The sequence below is a fragment of the Mesoplodon densirostris genome, chromosome 19, assembly GCF_025265405.1.
Source record: "Mesoplodon densirostris isolate mMesDen1 chromosome 19, mMesDen1 primary haplotype, whole genome shotgun sequence".
NCBI classification, from domain to species: Eukaryota; Metazoa; Chordata; class Mammalia; order Artiodactyla; family Ziphiidae; genus Mesoplodon; species Mesoplodon densirostris.
This window is the reverse complement of record NC_082679.1, coordinates 10,821,021-10,838,960: the sequence shown is the minus strand read 5'-3', so window position 1 is coordinate 10,838,960 and position 17,940 is coordinate 10,821,021. Positions and strand designations below refer to the sequence as shown.

The window sequence follows — 17,940 nt, the reverse complement described above, 5'->3', positions numbered from 1 at the left end:
CTTGTTGAAAAGATGCACATGAGGAGAGAACTGAGCATAATAGCAGAGGACCCTCTGGATGTGGAACCAGTAAGGACAAAGCAGGTTTGGATGTCATTCCATACGCAGACCAATGGTGGTATTTTTATTATAGTTGGTTAAAGGGCTTTATTTAGCAAGTTACAGTTGACCCTTGAACAATATGGGTTTGAACTGGGCAGGTCCACTTATATGCAGGGTTTTTTTAAATAGTAATTACTACAGTACTACATGATCTGTGGTTGATTGAACCCATGGTTGCAGAATTGCAGATACAGAGGAACCACGGATATGGGAGTCTGACCATAAGTTATTTATACAGATCTGTCTATCCATCCATCCATCCGTCCACCCATCGGTAGAGAGAGAGAGGGAGTGAGTGCACCTGCTAGGTATTTACAGAAGTAGATATGGAAGTGTGAGGATATACAAACACACACATGCGTATGTGATGTATATAAGCATGTATATCCACGTTTCTATTTCAGGGCTGGAGCAAGGAAAGTGTAGAATGATCCTGGAGAAGATTTGCTGTGCCAGAAAGTAGGAAAGAGTGGTGGGACGTGTAAAAAGATCCAGCTTGAAGAGACTCACACTGGGTAAATCTGAGCTATTTGACCATAAAATAAATAATTATCATACAGAATATGAGTAAAGAAAGAGGAAGGGAGGGAAGGAAGGGCTCTCATAATAGAATGCCAAACCATAAATATATAGAAGGAATGATGTAATGTAAAAATCATTATTTACAGCCATCATAGTAATGATAGGTTCTGGCAAGAGTAATCAATGAATTATAAAACTACTGGTTGAAAGTTTACAAGGAGCAGGATGCTACAAAACCCAAAATATCTCTCCACAAAGTATTAATCACAACAAGAAATACAGTAGGTATAAATTTGGTGAACACTACCTTAGCCAAGAGATGAACATTATCAATAACAGAACAAACGAACGTTTTAGACCTCTGGGGTATGATATACTGAGAAGGACGCAACGTTGCTTCAGTATTATTACTGACAGAAATAAACAACCAGATCTTATCACAAGGAAGCATCCACGTTGAGAGTCTCCTGTTTCACAGTTATGACCACAGGGAGCATAACTGGCCAAAGGTCCCAGCTGCTGCTCTTAAATCCATCACCACGTTTGCCTGGAGGCCGGCCTTGCCCCTGATTGCTCCTAGTCTGCACAGCAGGGATCCTAAGGCAGGCCATTTCTTGGAGACCAGGATTCCTCTGTCCAGTGACCTTTTTTCAAGGACTCTGACAGCCTTGAAGGATTTTACATAGATGACAAGGCAGTCTCGGATGATTTACCAAATCTTTCTTCCAAATCTTCACTCAGGGTCAGACTTGCACTATGAGCTGATAGTTCTGCCAGCCTTCCAGAGCTCCCTGCCATTTTCTCTCCGATGTTTTCCGTAATGAAATATTTGTTCAATAAAGTCTTTCTCAGCACTTTGCCATCTAGTTCTTGGAGGACCAGGACAAACCCCAAACCCTAGAAGCATCCCTTTTTGGCTCTTTCTAGTACCCTTCCTTTCCATATGGTAGCCACTAATTTGTAATGGTGTAGATTCACTTAGCCTATTTTGTACTTTATATAAATGGAGTCATGTAATAGGTGCTATTTTGTGTTGGCTTCATTTGCGCCACAGTATATCCATGACATTTATCCATATTGTTGGGAGTGGATAACTTTGATTCATTTTCATTGGTGGATATTATTGCAGTGTGTAAACATATCAAAATCTATTTATTAATCCCATTATTGGTGGGTATTGGGTACTTCCCCATTCTTGGCTATCACAGTTAGTGGTGATGTGAGCAATCTAGAACGTGCCTTGTGCACTTGTTTGAGGGATATTTCTATGGGTGGAACCAAAGGGTTATAGGGTATATGTTCAACTTTGGTAGACACAGTTGACCCTTGAAGAACGCATGGGCATGAGGGATGCATCTGAGTCTTTTATTCCATAGATGTTTTTAAAATATCTCTCACTTTTGGCCCAAGAGTGCTGCGTTTGGATTTACAGCGTTTCTTAACTTTAAAATAGTCCAATTTTTCAATTTTTTCTTTCACAGTTGGTGATTTCTTTGGTCTTAAGAAATTCTTCCTACTCCAAGGCAAAAAGGCTGTTATCTTACGTTTCTTTCCTAAAGCATCATTGTTTACTTTTCAAATTTAAGTCTGCAGATCTTCTGGAATTTATATTCTTATATCCTATGCAGTAATGATTAATATTTTTCCCATATGGATATCCAGCTGACTGAGAACCAATAGTTGACCCTTGGGCAACATGTGTTTAAACTACACAAGTGCACTTATACGAGGATTTTTTTTCAATAGTAAATACTGCACTACTACACGATCCAAGGTTGGTTCAATCCTCAGATGCAGAATTGCCGATTATGGAGAAACCATGTACGTACAGAGGACTGACTATAAGTTATACTTGGATTTTCAACTTAGCAGAGGGTTAGCACCCCTAACCCCCTTGAACCCTAGTTCAAGGATCAACTGTATTAACAAGAGTTCTTTCCCCTCTCTGCTGCAGTGTTTTCTTTTCTTTCTTTTTTCTTTTGGCCGTGCTGCGTGGCTTGCAGGATCTCAGTTCCCTGACCAGGGATTGAACCAGGGTCACCACAGTGAAAGCGCCGAATCCTTACCACTAGACCACCAGGGAACTCCTTGCAGTGTTTTCTTTTTACACGTTGTTCTAATGTCTGTTTCAACATGGATTTTGATGTCTATTATCTTGTCTATCCTTGAGCAAACACCAGACTATCTTATATTGTAGATTTATAGTAAGATTTAATGTGACTAATATCTTTCTTTTCATTCTTCTTTCAGATTGTCCCAGCTCTTCTTTTATTTTTTATTTTTATGTTTTTTTAGATGTTGGGGGCAGGAGTTTATTTATTTATTTTTGCTGTGTTGGGTCTTCGTTTCTGTGCGAGGGCTTTCTTTAGTTGTGGCAAGCGGGGGCCACTCTTCATCGTGGTGCGTGGGCCTCACTATCACAGCCTCTGGTTGGGGAGCACAGGCTCCAGACGCGCAGGCTCAGTATGTGGCTCATGGGCCTAGTTGCTCCGTGGCATGTGGGATATTCCCAGACCAGGGCTCAAACCCGTGTCCCCTGCATTAGCAGGCAGATTCTCAACCACTGCGCCACCAGGGAAGCCCCCAGCTCTTCTTGTAGCTCTTTGCTTTCCCACATAATATTTGTAAACATCTCATCAATTTCCAAGGGAAAAAATGCTGATGTTTTTATTGGGGTTTGATTGAGCCTATAGATCATTTTGAGTATTACTGATATCTTTGTAATATTGAACCTTCAAGCCATGAATATCATTATTTTTAAGAATTTCTCTTGGAGAAAAATAAAAGTGGATCCCATGGAATAAAATGTACATAAATAGACTCCAAAATATTTAAAGGACCTACATGTGAAATATAAGTCTAGAAAGTTAATTTTTAAAAGGTAGAAATATATTTTTTCACCTGAGGAGTTTCAGAAGCACAGATATTAAGAAATTATTGGTTTATTATCTTATAGTTAAAGATTTCTGTTCCATGAAGAACACAATAGAAAAATTTTAGAAACACGTGCCCAATTAGGAAAGGATACTTGTAATTGGTAAAACTGAAAAGGTATTAATAATCAGAATATGTAATAGAAATGAGGAAGAAAAAGATAGCATCCACATTAGAAAATGGGGCAAAAGTTTTAAGTAGACATTTATAGATGAAGCTACCAAGCATTTGAAAAAAAGATCAAACTTATTAGAAATCAGAGAAATTTAACTAAAACAAGATACGACTATACATTTAATACACTAGCAAAACGGTGATGAGTCATCCAAATGAAGGTAAGTGGTTGCACAAAAACCTGACGTGCAACTCTTTGGTAATCTGGACTGGTGTAGCCATTCAGGAAGTCAATCTGGCTATATTATTAAAGTATACACATTTGCTATGAAATAATTTCACTCGGGTATGTATTCCAAAGAAATGCTCAGATACGTCTATAAACAAATGTAAGAAGATGTTTATTTTTTTTTATTTTTTATTTTTTTGCGGTATGCGGGCCTCTCACTGTCGTGGCCTCCCCCATTGCGGAGCACAGGCTCCGGACGCGCAGGCTCCGGACATGCAGGCTCAGCGGCCATGGCTCACGGGCCCAGCCGTTCCGCGGCATATGGGATCCTCCCAGACCGGGGCACGAACCCGTATCCCCTGCATCGGCAGGCGGACTCTCAACCACTTGCGCCACCAGGGAGGCCCAAGATGTTTATTTTATTATCATTGGCATGGCAGTTGGAAGAGTACAGGTAAAATGTGGGTGCAGAAAATGGAATTCTATGAAATAAATTAGATGGATGGGTGAATGGTTTTTTTTTTGTTTGTTTGTTTGTTTGTTTTTGCGGCACGTGGGCCCCTCACTGTTGTGGCCTCTCCCGCTGCAGAGCACAGGCTCCGGACGTGCAAGCTCAGCAGCCATGGCTCACGGGCCCAGCCGCTCCACGGCACGTGGGACTTTCCCAGACTGGGGCACGAACCCGCGTCCCCTGCATCGGCAGGCAGACTCTCAACCACTGTGCCACCAGGGAAGCCCGGATGGGTGAATCTTAAAAATATACTCCTGAATGAAGGAAATAAACACCAGAATGAATTTTATGACACAATATTATTTATATAAATTGAAAATATACACAAGTGCACATTTTGCACAAGAACACACCCAAAAGAAAACACATCAAACAAATTAGAATGGTAGCTTACAGGGTAGAGAAGGGAGTGGAGGGTGCCATAGGGAACAGGAGGTGAATAAATAAAACTTAATCATGTTACCGTATTTCATCATTCTATATCCAAGATTTCACTTTACTTGTAGTGGAAAGAAATCCTGTGTGCTATGTTGGCTTAAGTCAGGAATAGTTCTTGAAGGATATTTTCCTGAAAGAATTTGGAACAAATTTTTGAAAAAAATCTTTGTTTATACTATGGATGATCTTTTTTTGTTTGTTTTGTTTTTTTCTTTAATTTCTGTTTTGTGAGTGTGTGTGGGATCTACTTTATTTTGTATTTCATTAATCTGATCTTATATTTTTCCATCTGCCTTCTTCAGTTTTATTATTCATTTATTAACTTCCTGAAATGGATGTTTTCTGAATCAATTTTCAACTTCCTTTCTACTTTCATATATGCTTTTAAGGCTCAACATTTCCCTCTATGTATGTGTTCAAATCTCCAGATCCAATTATAAATTTGAATGTTTCTCTTCATGGTTCTGTCAATTTTTGCCTTATAAAGTATCAGCTGAAGTTATTAGTTTCTGATAATTTGAAACTTTTATGACTGTGAAGTGTCCCTCCGTATGTCAAGTAATGCTTTTTTCTTCCCCTTAAAGTTCACTTGGTCAAATAGCAATGTCACAGATTTTATAATTACAGAAATAACTTGAGACCTAGGATGTTGATGTCTGTCTCTAGAAAGAATTTTCCCTTGCTTCTGCACGGGTTGTAAGATGCTAACAAAACACGTTCACCTTTACACAATTTCAGGGAATGAGGTGTTTTGGCGTTTGGCTTCAGTCCGTGCCAAAGAAAGCCCAGTTTCCTTCTCCCCTTATTCCAATGGTGAAACTCTTTGGGGTTTACCAGGAAGCCTTCGTGGCTGATAATGCTTTTATGTCGCTTAGCCTCTTGAAGACGTCCAAAATTCTACTGAGTTTGTACGCCTTTCAATGAACAGAATCTACACTCTTCTGAGGCCTACACAGTAGAACGGCAAGACTGCCTGAGACCTTCTCAGGTATTCCGGAAAGTGAAAACCAGAGTGAAAACATGTAGTCCAGAGCTCGTGCCGGTAGACACCCCCGCACCCACCCTTGCATTCTGGGACATGTAGTCCAGAGCTCGTAAACTCGTGTAGTCCCATATACCGCAGCTACAGTAACACCTCGCTGTAAAGGTTTACCCGCGGAATTCTGGGAAATGTGGTCCAGGAGTTCCGGGTTAGTCGCAGGCACTTCCGCCCCAGGAGGACACGTAGCCGCCATCTTTTGCTTGATGACGGTGTTTCAGGTCCGCTCTTCACGACCCACTGAAGCTTCCCCGACGTGCGCCTGGGCCCAACCTTTCCAGACCTTTCATTTGGGGAGAAAGAGGAGGAGCGGCTAAAAGCGGAGGTTTGAGGGCCTAGAGTGGTGATGTACGTCCCGCGGGCGGAGCTTCTTTGCGTTTGGTAACGTACCCGGGATGGGGTGGGCTCAGGTCGTGCCTCCTGGGGTTTGAGGGTCTCCCCGGTTTTCTTCACCCCTAACCTGACCCCGTCCCCCACCTATGAGCTAGCCCTACCGCTTCATACGGCGTCACACTGGGTGAGTTGCTTAACTCCTCTGTGCCTCCGTTGCTGTTCGGTAAAAGGGGGGAAAAAGGAATGCCTTCTTAATATAGTGTTGTGAGAAGAAACGAGATAGCACAAGTGAAAGGTCTACAACTGCCTGATACATTGTTGTTATTAATACTACGCAAATTCGGGAGGCACCCATTTCGCAGCGGAATTCTGTGAGCCCAGGAAGCTGAATTGTCCTGGACTCCTGGCCTGTTTTGGAAGGAGAGGACTTCTAGCTGGTACGGGGGCGGAAGGGGGTGCGGTATGAATTAGTGGGGATGGAAACACAGCCCTGGTATTTCACAGTCTCCTTTCCTTCCCCAGCCCTGACCTCTCCAAAAGCACTGCTCGGAGGAAGAGGCAACGGAGCCCCACGTGAGTAGGACTTGGCATTCTTCTACTTCAGATATTCCTATAAATTGTAGAACGTATGGGACATAGGTAACGATGATAACTGAGCCTTGGTCACTAATTTCCATTCTAAAAGCTTTATGCAAATGACCACATTTCCATCAGGCAGTGGCTCTGTGAATTGGTACTGCTGTTTTCTCTACTTTAAGGCTGAGGAGATGGGGGCAGGGACCACAACCCTGTTGGCCCATCCTCACCCAGATGGTAGGAGGCAGAGCTGGGGTTGGGACCCAGGCAGTTTGAGCCCAGCAGCTGAGTTTGCTAATCCCTTTGGTATCTTCTCTTTGAGCATAGGGTAGTGGCTAGAATCATATCATGAAAGTAGGTTGGGACTTACTTGTGGGGACCTTGAGAGCAAGGTTTAGGCTATTTTATGAGTTTTTAAGATAGCTTTCTCAACTGGGTCATTTATTTTATTTCAAATAATATGTATATCATAGAAGTAGCATAATCATTATGGAAAGATGCAGATATAGACATAAAGAAAAATTTTAATAATCTATAACTTTAGGATGTAAAGATAACAGTTGTTAATGTTTTAGTGCCTTTTTGTCTGGTTACTCTTTGTGTATGTTTCTGTGTAGTGGAGGCTGTTTTTTGTGGGAGTGATGTTACACTGCAGTGCTACTCAAATTGTGGTCGACAAACCAGCGTCATTGGCATCACTTGGATAGAAATGCCCAGCCTTGAGCCCCATTCAAGACCTTCTGATTTATAATTTCTGCGTAGGGGGCCCAGGAGGCTGCATTCCAACAAGATCCCGCAGTAATTCTCATGCACGTGAAAATTCGAGAAGCTCAAGAGAGGGTCTTTTCTGGAACCTGAGGCCGAGGAAGTTGACCCTGCTGGATGTCACAGATAAAACTGAGCTGGATTCACCAAAGCCCTACTTAGTCCAATGATTTTATTCCCCCACTAATGATTGTCAACTGTCAGGGCCCCTTTCAGAATCCTGAATTGAGCAGAAGACAGCTAGCAAGTGTAGAGTCAAAATGGAGGTCGTTAGAAGTTGTGAAGATCTATCTCTCCCAGGCTTTGGGGAGTGGAATCATTGCCATCCTTTGTACTAGATCGAACCCGGGCCCCCTGCATTGGGAATGTGGAGTCTTATCCACTGCACCACCAGGGAAGTCTCCCATTTATTTCTTAAACTTCCCTATATTTATAATGATATAATTACAATTCAGATTCCTGTCTTTTTTCATTTGAATGAGGTATGGACTGTCAAACTATTTTTTATTGTTGTTGCAGAATCCTGGCTTTTATTAGTTCTCTTTACCTCTGTGCATAATTGTCAAAAGGGTACTTCCTGTTGAAAAAGAAACTTAACGTATTTTTATACCTTTTGTAAAAAGTTGTCCATGTCAATTTAAATATTATTGTTGCAGTCACAAAATCTTTAGGAAGACAAGCAGAGATTTTCAGAAGTCTAAAGACTCTCACATAACAGGGCAACAACGTATGACCTCCACATGTCTGACAGTGTTGTGTTGGTAGAAATCACATCTCTAAGGATAATTTCTAACTAAAATATCATCTGCTTTACCGCAGTTGCTAAGAAATAAGAAACCCTGACAGTGGTGTTCTCAGAGCTTCCTACCTTACGACGATCTCACGAGGTGGATGCCCGTGTTCTCCCCCACTGGCAGAGGACAGAACTGAGGCGAAGAGATGTGAATAATTTGCCCAGGATGACACTGCTAGTGAATGGCGTAGCCTGATCACAGCCCATGCATATTGACTCCAAAAGCTACTCTGACTTACATGGTCTCTGTTTACACCATACCCAGAATAAGAATGACCCCTGTGGAAGCTGCAGGCACACTGTGAGGGGGCCACTGTGTATGGATGGGCAGGTCATTCCTCACACAGCCACTGAGGGGGGTCACGGGGGCATCTGGTATCTGCGTGGGGCTCTGCTCATCAAGCATAATCAGCTGTAGCCACCCCGAGGACTGGGAGCCTTGGTAATTCACAATGAGCACCACGTGGGTTAGTGACTTTTTTTCTTTAAACCAGTTTCCATTGACTTCTTCTTTCCCTGTCTGTCTTGCTAGGACTCTGCACTTCCCCAGAAGGAGAGAGAAAATGAGCACATTCCAGGTGAGTAGAGCTTGCCTTTCTTGCTGTTAAAAACGCCATTTTTATACTCAGATTGGACACAGGTTTTCCTCTTTTTTTTTTGATTGGAGTATAGTTGATTTACAATGTATTAATTTCAGGTGTAGAGCAAAGTGATTCAGTTATACCTATATATACATATATTTTCAGATTCTTTTCCCTTATAGGTTATTACAAAATATTGGGTATAGTTCCATATGGGTTTTCTCTTTCAAGGAGAGTCTAAGCATATGAGGACCTGAGTGTGCCATGTGTGCTTTTTTTTTTTTTTTTTTTGCGGTATGCGGGCCTCTCACTGCTGTGGCCTCTCCCGTTGCGGAGCACAGGCTCCGGACGCGCAGGCTCAGCGGCCATGGCTCACGGGCCCAGCCGCTCCGCGGCATATGGGATCCTCCCAGACCGGGGCACGAACCCGTATCCCCTGCATTGGCAGGCGGACTCTCAAACACTGCGCCACCAGGGAGGCCCCATGTGTGCTTTTTTAAAAATTCCTGTTAAATTTAATTGGTTTTGGTTTTAATTTTTGTTTTATTTCATCATTTTTTTATTTTACAAGTAAAAGAAAAATTAAGGGAAATGAAGGACATCTTCCACTCTACTGCTTACCTGCTTACAAATTAGCTGCTTTTATATTTCTGTAATCTCTTCATCATATGTATTCATGGATGTGTATTTGTATTTATAACATAGATACAGTTTTAAATTGTTTTTTTCATTTAATACTAGCTAACATTCACTTTTAATTGCTTTATCATGTTCCTGCAAACTTATACACCTATTTTTTTTTGTTGTTTTTTTCTGGTATGCGGGCCTCTCACTGTTGTGGCCTCTCCCGTTGCGGGGCACAGGCTCCGGACGCGCAGGCTCAGCGGCCATGGCTCACGGGCCCAGCTGCTCCGCGGCATGTGGGATCTTCCCGGACCGGGGCACGAACCCGTGTCCCCTGCATCGGCAGGTGGACTCTCAACCACTGCGCCACCAGGGAAGCCCTGCACCTATTTTTTAAACTATTCTTTATTCACAGACATTTAGTTTAAAGACTTCTCCTGTTTTAGGAGCACTACAGTGACAGTGTTCCTGATTTAACCTTTTTCTCAAAATATCTGTTCTGAAGAATATTGCCCCTTTTTGCCCTTAACATAGTAGGTTTAGGTATTCAGAATTTAAGAGGTATGTTTTATATGTGGTGCCTTGGATGTTTTTTGGTAGAATAGCCAAATACGGCAGAGCACAGCAGGATCAAACTGCTGCTTCACGCAGAAAAAATAATGTATTGTTAGAAGTTTTCTCACGACCAGAGTTAGATTCAGTCTTCCCCATGCTTGAGTCAGACCCTTTGTGTATTTTATTTACTGGTTTGTTTCTTTTTGCATCTTATATTTTTTTCTAATCAGAATAATACATGACCTTAGTTTAAAAAGTCCAGTGGTACTTAAAGCACTTGTCACTGCATAGACATCTCAGAACAATTGTATAAAGAGGTGCTTGGTTTCATCTTTGTTTTAAATATAAAGAATAGGGGTTGTGAAAAAAGGAGGAACCAACTCAGACTCACCCAGAAAACCAAGGGTCTGGAGTCAGAGTATTGCATTCAAGCGAACGACAGAAACGGGGAAAGAGAGAGTTTTCATTCAGAGACCTGGCATGGCGTTTTGGTTAATTTCCACATATAACACTCCTTCTCAGCTGGTTCCCACCTCAATGAGAAAGCAGGTGCCATCAAATACTGCCAGGACTAAATTGGTAACTGTTTCTGGGGCACTTGTCAATAATAATTAAACAGTGAAAGCTTTTTAGTTCAGGGTCCAGTGGTTAGAATTCTAGGGAGTTTACTTATGAGTTGTCTGAGAGCCCCAGGTAAATACACAAAGCTTTCTCTTTCATAGCCGCACGTCCGGTGAGGCTGAGGAAAGTCAGTGTGTGGCATTGGCAGGATGGAAGGAGGGGGTGCTGGGAAGTCTGCACACCTCACAGGAGCCGGAGCAACTTCCCATCCTCCTCGTCTCCTCGGGGCTGCCCCTCTTCCACTGGCCACTGGGTATAAGATTGAGGTGGTGTTGTTTGTCGTAGGAGGCGGTGACCTTCAAGGACGTGGCCGTGGCCTTCACAGAGGAGGAGCTGGGCCTGCTGGACTCGGTCCAGAGGAAGCTGTACCAGGATGTGATGGTGGAAAACTTCGGGAACCTGGTCTCAGTGGGTGAGGACAGCCTTTCTCTGCGAGTGTCTTTGTGACCTTGGTGTTTCAAGGCTTTGGGCCTCTTGAGGTGGTTCCCTGAGTTTGGGGACCAGACTTTTGCAATTCCTGTGGGACACGAGAGGATGTCTCTGGTCTTTCTAAACAGTGTGTTTCAGGTCCTTTTCAATTATTTTGTAAAAGAACTGTAAATCGACAGTATCTTGCTGTACCTTGTGTATTCTTTTTCAGATTTCCCTCCCTGCCATTAGTGGATGATAAAGCCAATTTATTGAGCCCTACATGTGATTTTTTAATGAAATAAAATAGTATAGAAAATATCAGAGTTTCTTAGGAAGAGTACAACACATTTCAGCAGAAACTCTGGGCGATGGCATGAGTGGTGTGAGAGCCAGTGGGAACAGATTTCATGAAAAGAGACATTGGTTAGATATAGGTCATTCAAGCTTCGTTTTAGTAATGTATACTTTTCTACCTGTGTATCTAGCTTGTGAAATAAATGCTGTTTCTTCAGTGGGTCGTGATACAAAGTTTGAAAAACACAGCTTTCAATACCTTGAACATGCAGTTGGAACTCAAATGTCTAGTAAACTTTAGCTCTAGCCCGTTCATGTTAACTTGTGACTTTGCATGTTCTCATTCTTCAAACGAGATACAAAACATATAGAAAGAGAAGAGAGGCTTTGGTTGATGAATTCAGCAACCCAGATAGAAATTTAGGTGAGAACCAAGCAGTCGTGAGTTCCTGTGGTTAGCTCTCTATCTGTTTTGCTTCTCACCAGCCCTGTGCTGTCCATCACCTGGTCCCAGTTGGAAATCTCTTTCCAGGATTATTGCATAGTCTTTGTACTGGTCACCTGTTGCCACCCTTCTCCTCCCACAGTTTGTTCTTCAGGTGGCAAAGTGATCTTTTGTAACTTTAAGTCGGGTTACATTCTTGTTTCAAAATTCTCTTGTGGCTTCTTTTACTTAGAATAAAAACCACTTAAAGTGGCTTCTAGAGCCTTCTGTGGGCTGCTGTTCATTCTCCACCACCTCCCTGAATACATCACCTCTCCTCCCTCTTACCCTATCTTTTCCAGACCTGCAAAGGATGCTTCTGCCACAGAGCCTTTTCCTTGTCCTTCTCTCTGCCTGGAATACTCTTTCACCTGTAATCTTTTAGGCCTCTACTTCTTTCAGTCAGTCACCTTAAAGATGAGGAGGTGGCTGTCCTCTGACCACCCTATGGAAAATACAGTCCTCTCTTTCTTACTCTCTCTGCCCTGCCTTGTTTTGTCTCTAAGCGTTTCACTCATGTACATTTTGTTCACCTGTTTCTCACCTCTCTTTCTTCCACTGGAGGGTAATCCAGGAGTGCAGGAGGAATTTGGTCTGTTATGTTTATTGCTCACTAGCCTCAGTGCTTAGCATAGTCTTGGTACATGACAGGAACTCTTAAATATTTCTTGAATAAACGAATGAGTTAATGGATAGAGAAATTAGCCTTCCATGAAAATAGCTAGTAGGCGGTGAACAAATCCGAGTGAATAAGGGATATTGCTAAATGTTTTTTTGTCTTCAAATGAATTCCTAGCCTAATTCTAACTTCTCAGGTGCCCATGATGTGTGTATGTGTGTGTTTGCCTTTCTGTACAAGTTGGCCCTCATCAACTTGCACAAAAAATATGTATAGAACCTGTAATTATAACCAAACTGAGTAAAATGCTTTCCCTGTGACTTTCCTTGAGCTCTTAGTAGCAGAGCAAATTCATTTGGGGAGGAAATACTGTTTTGAATGAGGATTCTTATGTCTACTTCTTAGGTAACCCTCCCATAGAAGGAAAGAAATTTCTATTTCCTTATCCCTTATATCAGGGGAGAACAGGTCTCAGAAAACAGCCAGCTGGTGACTTAGCCTTTCCCTTAAAAGATTCGCCCCGCTGCGTCCCATTTGCCTCCTCCAAAGCCCACCTCACTAATAAGAAATCGATCTTTGTTAGCTCTACAAACATTTTGTGTGTGTGTGTGTGCATTTGTATGTATCTTGTAGAAGGCATTTTAGATAATGTCACCTTGAGTGCTTTGATCATTCTTTAATAGTTTCTAGTCTGTTTCTTCTCAATACTTATCACAGGCTATGGAATTTATTCCCAGCTCACTCATAAACCCCATTCTTCATTTTGGAACTCATTCTTGTTAAAGACCAATGTATCTGTGTCCAAAAATTTTCCATGCTGTTTTTAAAGAGACAGCATTCTTCCCTAGCCTCTAAATTTTGACTCCTGCTTGGCAGGGGGAGTGGAGGAACATATTAGGCAGCACAAATGCCTCAGAAGGATCCAGTGCATAGGTCTTCATGCTTCTTTTTAACCCCACTGATTCTTAGAACCTTTTTTAAAATTAATTAATTTTTGGTTGCATTGGGTCTTCGTTGGTGCATATGGGCTTTTCTCTAGTTGTGGCGAGTGGGAGCAGCTCTTCGTTGCGGTGCGCAGGCTTCTCATTGCAGTGGCTTCTCTTGTTTCAGAGCACGGTCTCTAGGAACGCGGGCTTCAGTAGTTGTGGCACGTGGGCTCAGTAGTTGTGGCTCACGGGCTTAGTTGCTCTGCGGCATGTGGGATCTTTCCGGACCAGGGCTCGAACCTGTGTCCCCTGCACTTGCAGGCAGATTATTAACCACTGCGCCACCGGGGAAGTCCCGGTTTTTAGCACCTTTCATATCCTCCTCAGCACTAACCCCCTTGGTGTGCTGCCGCCTCGGGTGCAGCCTTTCAACTTAAGCAAAACTGTACTTTCCAGTCCTTTTCCTGTATCTGATACCTGACTTGTAAAAGCTGTTTCGCTTCTCTGACTTGGTTCAAACTTAACCTGGGGTTCAGAATTGTAGAGAATCCTAGAAATCAAACTGAGTTCACCTGTGCATGCATTTCTTGAGCCCTGACTAACTGCTAGGCACTGTTAAAGCTGTGAGCACAGCAAAATGCTTGTCTTTATTGATACTGTATTGTGGTAGGAATGACATGTAATTTTTGAAAGATAATTTAAATAGTATGTCACATGGTAGTCATTTGGTTTTAAATGGGTTTCATTAATGCTAAGTATTTGGGAGTTTAACAGACCATCTCTTGGTTTCTGTTAGTATATAAACCAGAGAACTTCATTTGTCGTGCGAAAGATAAGCTGAACCATCCTGAGGTTCATTAAAGTCTCATACTGTGTCTTTAAGTGTAAAATCTTGAATCTTTGAACAAAGCTTTCACGTGTCCACATCTCTGAATTCTCTGTCCTTATAGAAGAAAACAATCAAAGTGAGTTGAGGGCCGTTCAAGACAGAGGATCACGTGAAGAGCTTTCCTGCTGGCAAATCTGGCAACAAATTGCAAATGACTTAACCAGATGCCAAGACTCCATGATAAATAGTTGTCAGTTCCACAAACAAGGTGATTCCCCCTGCCAGATTGGGGCAGGACTCTATTCAAATTTCTGAAGATGAGAACTGTATATTAAATGATAAAGCAGGTGATCCCAGTAGTACTGGAAATCCAAGGTTTGCAACTTTGAGAGCCCAGGATTCTTGGAGGAAAACTTCATTGACTGAGTCACAGAATTATCAGAATAGACAGCAGCAAATTTCCATGAAAAATAAACTGTGTCAGTGTAAAGAGGTTGTTGACACCATCAGTTGGATTTCACATCACCTTGATGCTCATGGAGTACACAAGGGTCAAAAATCTTATGGCTACAGTGATTATAGAAAAGATGGCACGAGGGTTTCAACACTGGATCAGAATACTATGATTCACACAGGACAAAAACCTTACCAGTGTAATGAATGTAAAGAAACCGTCACTGATCTCTCCACCTTTGATCTTCACCGGCAATTACACTCAAAAGAGAAGTCTCATATGTGCAGTGAGTGTGGAAAAGGCTTCCGTTACAGCTCGCTTCTTCATATTCATCAGAGAGTTCACATGGGAGGAAAACACAGTGAGTGTGATGAGTGTGGCAAGGAGTTCAGTCAGAGCTCACAGCTGCAGACTCCTCAGAAAGTCCACACTGTAGAGAAACCATTCAAATGTGGGGAATGTGGGAAAGGCTTCAGTCGTAGGTCAGCACTTACTATTCATTGCAAAGTCCACACGGGAGAGAAACCTTATAATTGTGAGGAGTGTGGGAGGGCCTTCAGTCAGGCCTCTCACCTTCAGGACCATCAGAGAGTCCACACTGGGGAGAAACCATTCAAATGTGACACATGTGATAAGAGCTTCAGTTGGAATTCACACCTTCAGTCCCATCAGAGAGTCCATACGGGAGAGAAACCGTACAAATGTGAGGAGTGTGGGAAGGGCTTCATTTGTATCTTAAATCTATACATTCATCAGAGGGTCCACACAGGAGAAAAACCCTACAAATGTGAGGAATGTGGGAAAGGCTTTAGTCGGCCTTCAAGTCTTCAGGCCCATCAGGGAGTCCACACTGGAGAGAAATCATACATATGTAATGTGTGTGGTAAAGGCTTCACTCTGAGTTCAAACCTTCAGGCACATCAAAGAGTCCATACAGGAGAGAAACCATACAAATGTAATGAGTGTGGGAAGAGCTTCAGGAGGAACTCCCATTATCAAGTTCATGTGGTTGTCCACACAGGGGAGAAGCCCTATAAATGTGAGGTATGTGGGAAGGGCTTCAGTCAGAGTTCATATCTTCAAATCCATCAGAAGGCCCACAGCGTAGAGAAACCTTACAAGTATGAGGAGTGTGGGCAGGGCTTCCATCAGAGTTCACGACTTCAGATCCACCAGCTGATCCATACCGGTGAGAAACCATACAAATGTGAAGAGTGTGGGAAGGGATTCAGTCGTAGAGCAGATCTTAAAATTCATTGCAGAATCCACACCGGAGAGAAACTGTATAATTGTGAGGAGTGTGGGAAAGTCTTCAGGCAGGCCTCAAATCTTCTGGCCCATGAGAGAGTCCACAGCAGAGAAAAACCATTCAAATGTGAAGAGTGTGGGAAGAGCTTTGGTCGGAGTTCACACCTTCAAGCCCATCAAAAAGTCCACACTGGAGGAAAGCCATACAAATGTGAGGAGTGTGGGAAAGGCTTCAAGTGGAGCCTGAACCTCGACATGCATCAGAGGGTCCACACAGGAGAGAAACCATATAAGTATGGGGAGTGTGGGAAGCACTTCAGTCAGGCCTCAAGTCTTCAGCTTCATCAAAGCGTCCACACTGGAGAGAAGCCGTACAGATGTGACAGATGCAGTAAGGTCTTCAGTCGGTCTTCACAGCTACAGTCTCATCAAAGAGTGCACACAGGGGAGAAGCCTTACAAGTGTGAGACCTGTGGTAAGAGCTTCAGTTGGCGCTCCAATCTAACAATTCATCACAGAATCCATGCTGCTGATAAATCCTATAAAAGTGATAGGAGTGGTAAGACCATCAGAGAGCCCACACACGAAAAATGTTCCATAAAATGATTAAAACAAAAACAACTCAGGTGTCATGTGAATTCTTCCAGTCATCAAGTTTAAAAGAAAAAAAAATCATTTGTTTTATTAAAGTCAGTGTTTCAGCCATAGCTCAACATGTCCCAGTAGTCAGGAGGCCACGCAGCAGACAACCCTGGTAAATGGTGTTGTAAGTTTGAACTTTGACCTCTATTAAATATTAGGGGAGAAGCCTTAGTATGAGTTTTAGCAGGCCTTGTACAAAGGTGTGATGAACATGCCAAAATTTATGCCCATTACAACGTAAATTCCACGAATGCAGCGACGTTTGTTCTGAATCTACAGTCTGAACATTGTCAACTACTTTGTAGGTGCTTGATATTTGTTCAATTAATGAATGAGGAAAAACTTTTTGAAAATTATGTTGCAATCCCCACCAAAATTTCATAAAAATTTGTATTCAGAGCAGTTAACCTAAATCTGGCCTTAAAAGTACCTCAGGGAGACAAAAAATTTGAGTGTTAGAAAACCACTCAGTATTGCATTTGTAATATTAATGTGGCATCGTCCTGTTATGATTAGCTCCATTTGTCTCCCCCCAGCCTCGCTTCAAGTTGGATCTTATCTTGGACTTTGTCTATCTAATATTCTGTGACTCTTATACAGTACAAATTTGGTTATCTTTTGTGACAGTATAGACTTACTGAAAATGGATTGTTCATCTTGCAATACAGAAAACATACTGTTGACCCTTTTTTCAAGAATGTCAAGGCAGAGGTTTAAGTGTCAGAAAGAGTTACTAATGACAGTGACAGAGGACAAACATTTCTTAGTAAATGAACTGATCGTTGGTTTCTTATTCACCACATTTCCGTCTAGGTTTTGATGTGATTGTCTCCCAAGTGTTTTAGCGTTACTTTCTTAAGTAGAGAAAAGAGGCTGTTTGAAGTAGATTACTTTTGTCAAGTTCTCTATCTCCTTACTCCTCTCTGGCCTGAGATAAGAAGAAAAAAATTATTTGTTGAATTTTGGTAATTTCATCAAACATATTTATTCAATGACTGACTTGCACACTTCTTCCTAGCAGTGGATTGAAAAATTGATTTTCAAAGTGAAGTTGGTCAGTACATATCAAAACATACAACGTGCATCCCTTTGATATAGAAATCATAGAATAGGACCTTATAATTAGGAAATTCAAATAGAAAAGGTGAGTAGCATGTCAATGTTACTAAATTTTGTAAAAGTGAAATATTCAATAGGAATTTCTTTATATTTTAAGATACTTATGTAATAACAGATCTGTTAAAATGATGACTTAAACTTAATGACAGAGCATGTAACAGTTTAATATATTTTAGA

The 17,940-nt window shown here is 42.0% G+C and overlaps 1 protein-coding gene across 1 annotated transcript; it reads left to right on the top strand.

Annotated features, from left to right (window-relative positions):
• The first annotated feature begins 6,069 nt into the window (after positions 1-6,069).
• On the top strand, positions 6,070-17,198 carry LOC132480079 (zinc finger protein 226-like). Its single transcript, XM_060083958.1, is given in 6 exon segments — positions 6,070-6,270; positions 6,745-6,795; positions 8,889-8,934; positions 11,023-11,149; positions 14,422-14,596; positions 14,598-17,198. Coding segments are annotated over 6 exon segments (2,445 nt in total). The 5' UTR covers positions 6,070-6,235; the 3' UTR covers positions 16,609-17,198.
• Positions 17,199-17,940: the final 742 nt, after the last annotated feature.